Below are 4,679 nucleotides of genomic sequence, written 5' to 3' on the forward strand. Positions count from 1 at the left end.
CACCTCTGCTAGAATGGCCTGTCCTCTCCTCATCCACTTTAAGAGGGACGCTTCAGCTTTTTTCCCCATGGCCTCCTCAAATGTGGAGGTGCTGTACGTGTACTTGGAAAATTACATACACATCTCTGAGCACTCGTGATGAGAATGGGATTGGGAAAACCTAAGTGGATATCAGTTTAAATTAATACACAATAATCAAATCAAATAACTTCAGTATGACACCATATACAGTGCATTCGGAAATATTCAGACCCTTGACTTTTCCCACATTTTATTGTTAGACTATTCTAAAATTGATTAAATAGTTTTTCTACCTCAATCTACAACACAATAACCTCCATAATGAGCAAAGCATAAACAGGTTTTTGACACTTTATGAGAATGTGATATGCACAGGGGAGCATGGAGAAATCATGGGTGATGGAAAAGTACTGAAGTACATCTTTGTTGTACATCTTCAATAGACATAAATTACATTCTCAGATAAAATAATTATTTGTTGTCTTGTCATACAATTCTAAATGGGAGGACGTTTTAATACTGTACTGTAATGTAGTCGCAGTGTTTTTAGTCCCAACTCTGTAATTACACCGGTAACATAAATACTGGACAGTTTATTAGGTTCATGAAAATGGATCGCTCCTACACACAGTGAAGCACGTGGCCGCGGCTTGCTATATAAAGCAGACAGACAGACAGGCATCGAGGGTTTCAGTTACCGTTTGATTGAACGTTAGAATGGACAAAACAAGTGACCTAAGAGACTTTGAGCGTGGTATGATCGTCGGTACCAGGCTCGCCGGATCCAGTATGTTTAGAATTGTCTGCCCTCCTGGGCGTTTCACACATGACACTGTCTAGGGTTTACTTCTCAGTGTGTGACAAATAACAAACATCCAGTCCGCGGCAGGCCTGTGGGTGAAAACAGCTTGTTGATGAGAGAGGTCGAAGGAGAATGACAAGAATCGTGCAAGCTAACAGGCAGGCCACAAGCAGGCAAATAACKGCGCAGTGGTGTGCAGAACGCCATCTTGGAACGCACAACTCGTCGATCCTTGTCACGGATATGCTATTGGACATATCGCAGACGACCTCAACGGGTTCCACTCCTATCAGCTAAAAACAAGAAGGAGCGGCTCCAATGAGCACACGATCACCAACACTGGACAACTGAGTGGAAAACATTGACTGGAGCATGACAGCGAGTTCAGTTTACTTGAGTGGTCTGCGCAGTCCTCAGACCTCTACCCAATAGAGCATATTTGGGATGAGATGGAACGGGCTGTTCGCTGCATGAATGTACTGCCGTCCAATCTGCAGCAACTGCGTRATGCCATTACGTCAATATCGACCAACAACCCTGTGGAACGTTTCCAACACCGTGTAGAATTCCCCCGTACTCGATGGGTGTACCTGTACACTCAACGGCCAGTTTATATCAAAATGTTGGCCACACCTGGTCTGAAAATGACACCATATGAAAGATCGATCTGGTTAATAGATTTCTGCACAAGTGAATCTGCTAAATCATAGCAGGTGTATTCCAGCTATTTTAGCATTTTCAAATTAGAAAGTTGTAAATCAAAATAGTTGTAGGGCTACATTAATCTACTGTAAGCGGTGAGGGTACCACTGTTTCTGAAAATCTCTGGAGTTCTGTAATTCAACTCTGTATGGATATTTAAACATTGCTAATGTAGAAAAGAATGCACTTTTATCAGCACATATCTTAATTTAAGTGAGTAGCAATCTATAACAGCAAGACATGTCACATGAGTAAAATGCACTAGAGGGCAGTACATGCCTATACAATTCAGAAGTAGAATAACCACGCTGAAATAACTACTTAGGCCAATTAGATTTTCTCAACAATATAACGTGGATTAAACTCTTGAAACTTTTTTAAATTTTTACATTACATCAATATACAGTGACAGGTTCTAGAATCTGACGTAGAACAGCTATGTTCAGTTGGTACAACTTGTAATGTTGCAGAAAGATAGGGATTCCATATTCTACATGTCAGAGAGGCATGTTTGTTCTATATAATACATTTAGAATATTTAGATTGGACTATTCCACAACAAGAACACCGTCCAGATAAAGGGGAGGTTTAATAAAACGTATAATAATCTTAAATACATTTAATGCAAAAATCTGTTCTCTTCTATTCTCAAATCTAAGTAACTTATCATAACACATCCATTATTAAAACCATTCACAGTAATCATTTAAAATGTCCATGTTAAGCAATTAAGTCGTACAGGAAGTGAGTCCAAACGGCAGGTGTCCTGACTTCTACGTTTTCAAATGTAGAAATGTTCTTCTCAGCCCATACATATGCTAACAGCAACAGCACCATGCTTGAATGCCAGGTCCAGTCGCAAAAACCTAGAGACAGGGATTTTTCATGAAAAAGCAATTAACATATTACGCAGTGAATTAACCAATGGCAATGCCAACTTGGTGAAATTCAAAGACTTAATAGAGCTTGAGCATTTTTGCTAATACATGCACACAAATAATATAATTCAACATCTGTTGGGTACAGTATGTGACATGTTTTATGTCAAATAATTGACAATAATTGAATCTCCTCCATAGGCTGCCCCAAGAGTCTCATCTCCATAGGCTGCCCCAGTAGTCTCATCTCCTCCATAGGCTGCCCCAGAGTTTCTATATCATCCTCAGGCTGTCCATGAGTCCCATCTCTACAAGCGGCTCTAGACTTTCTAACTCCTTCACAAGGTAAAATGGTTTCTCCAGGATTCGCTGACTCTGTCTGAACCTACGGATGCCTTGGCACAGTGAGTCATGGATCCTCTGACATGAGTTGATCTCCGTGCGCCACAGTGCCACTCTGGCTCGGATGAGCTGGGAGTCCTCACTCTTGCTGCCTTTGGCGAGGCTGACACTGTCTTTACAGATAGTGATGATGTCCAGGCCAATGAATAGGGCATTTAAGGCCACATTACATCGCCTTAATGTCTTAGATAGGGCGAGTGGAGTGCCTTGGGCCAACATCCCAATGTCAGGTAAATCTGCAGCAAGTTTGTTGCCCCCCCCGAGTCCCACCTTGCCTGCACCCATGACCATGCCGTTCCCCTTTAAGGCCTCTATTGCAGAGTTATTTTTTACTATGCCATTGATCTTCATTCCTAAACTCACAGCACCTTTGCCCATAATCACCCCAACCCCTAGTGTTACCATGTTAAATCCCACAACAGGAAGAATTCTGCTGGCCACCTTCTCCAGACTCCCCCGGAGTATTTGCATGTCCTCTATGAAATGTTGAAAGACTGTATTGACTTCCTTGCTGTGGTATCTGTTAAAGATTATCTCTGTGACACCGGTGGTTACACCGTTGACCCCACTGGTCACACCCAGTCCAAGCCCTGCGATGGTGAGCCATAGTGACAGCCCAACAGTCACAGGGGCAAGACACAGGCCTGCTATGGTCAGAGCCCCTCCTGTCGCCCCCACTGCACTGCCTGCCACACTGGAGATGTCAGACCCGAATTTCATCTCTTCTAGTTTGACAGCTCTCCTTTCCAGCTCTTTTAGAAAGTCCAGCATTCTGGAGTGGCGCTGACTGAACAGATCAATGAAGCTCAGGGCAGACTCCTGGAACAGGAACGTCAGTCTGAGGTGCTGGTTCATCCTAGCAGGAGAAACATATTCCACTTTTTCATCAGAGCCATTGAGACATGTTGCTGGAATCGATGAATGAATGATCAGAAATGCTTGCCCTCAGTGTTAGTAAGCTAGTATTTGCAAATGTAACATAAACCCAAAACAGGAAAGGTTTACCTGATATCACTCAAATGGTGCAAATGGTTAAACATGGTCTGCATGGACTTTTCATTCACTTCAGTGCTGGTGTCAATCATCAAGTTGTCATTCTCTCTGCAAAATGGATTTCTAATAATGATGATTTTGTCAGACTTCTCTCCAAATAATGATTTTCTAATGATAATTAGATTTAAAAGGATTATTTATAAATCATACATGTAACATGGTTCAATCTCTTTCAGACTATTACATTATTTATATGAGGTAATACATTTGATAATACTATATTAATATATATTTTGTGTGAAACTATACTGAGAACAAATATTTTAGAAAAATGTATATGGTGTCATACTACTGAAGTATTTTGATTTGATTAGAATAATGTGGTAAATAATTTCCGCTTACACATTTCCCAATCTCATTCTCTCACACAGCTGCTCAGAGATGTGTATGTAATTTTCCAAGTACACGTACAGCACCTCCACATTGAGGAGGCATGGGGAAAAGAAGGCTGAAGCGTCCCTCTTAAAGTGGATGAGGAGAGGACAGGCCATTCTAGCAGAGGTGATGACAGCTCGGACACTTGATGGTTCCCTCCCCTGAGGCAGAGGACACAACCGGTTTTCATCAGCAAATACAAACACAGAAGTGACCACCAGCCTCTCCACAGCATCCATGAAGCAGTCCAGCTCCTCCAGCCCTTTGAGAGTGTCCTTCAGTACAGCTTCCAGCTCCTTCTCCAGCTCCTTATGTCTATTGTCTGCAGTTACCTGGGTCAGATACTTCTTTGTGAACTCTTGAAATGCCTTTGCCTTATCCTCAGAGTTAATGACTTTATCAAAGTTGGGGTCGATTCCTTCTGCCATGTCCTTGATGTTCTTCAT

The 4,679-nt window shown here is 42.0% G+C and overlaps 1 protein-coding gene across 1 annotated transcript; it reads right to left on the minus strand.

Moving 5' to 3' along the window:
• Window positions 1–2,129: 2,129 nt before the first annotated feature.
• LOC111982472 (uncharacterized) lies at window positions 2,130–4,679 on the minus strand. Its single transcript, XM_024014042.3, has 3 exons — window positions 4,201–4,679; window positions 3,811–3,906; window positions 2,130–3,661 (listed from the first exon to the last, which is right to left on the minus strand). The coding sequence occupies exons 1-3, from the start codon at window positions 4,677–4,679 to the stop codon at window positions 2,677–2,679; spliced, it is 1,560 nt and encodes a 519-aa protein (XP_023869810.2). The 3' UTR covers window positions 2,130–2,676.

Source organism: Salvelinus sp. IW2-2015, linkage group LG21 (genome assembly GCF_002910315.2).
Source record: "Salvelinus sp. IW2-2015 linkage group LG21, ASM291031v2, whole genome shotgun sequence".
Lineage (NCBI taxonomy): Eukaryota > Metazoa > Chordata > Actinopteri > Salmoniformes > Salmonidae > Salvelinus > Salvelinus sp. IW2-2015.

Excerpts from the sequence above, each read along its gene's own strand:
- LOC111982472 (XM_024014042.3), bottom strand. The coding sequence starts at position 4,679 with ATGAAGAACATCAAGGACATGGCAGAAGGAATCGACCCCAACTTTGAT. Across the intron at positions 3,907-4,200 it reads AGAATGAGATTGGGAAATGT|AGAGAATGACAACTTGATGA; the intron begins GTAAGCGGAAAT and ends TCCATTTTGCAG. Across the intron at positions 3,662-3,810 it reads CACCATTTGAGTGATATCAG|GATGAACCAGCACCTCAGAC; the intron begins GTAAACCTTTCC and ends TTCTCCTGCTAG.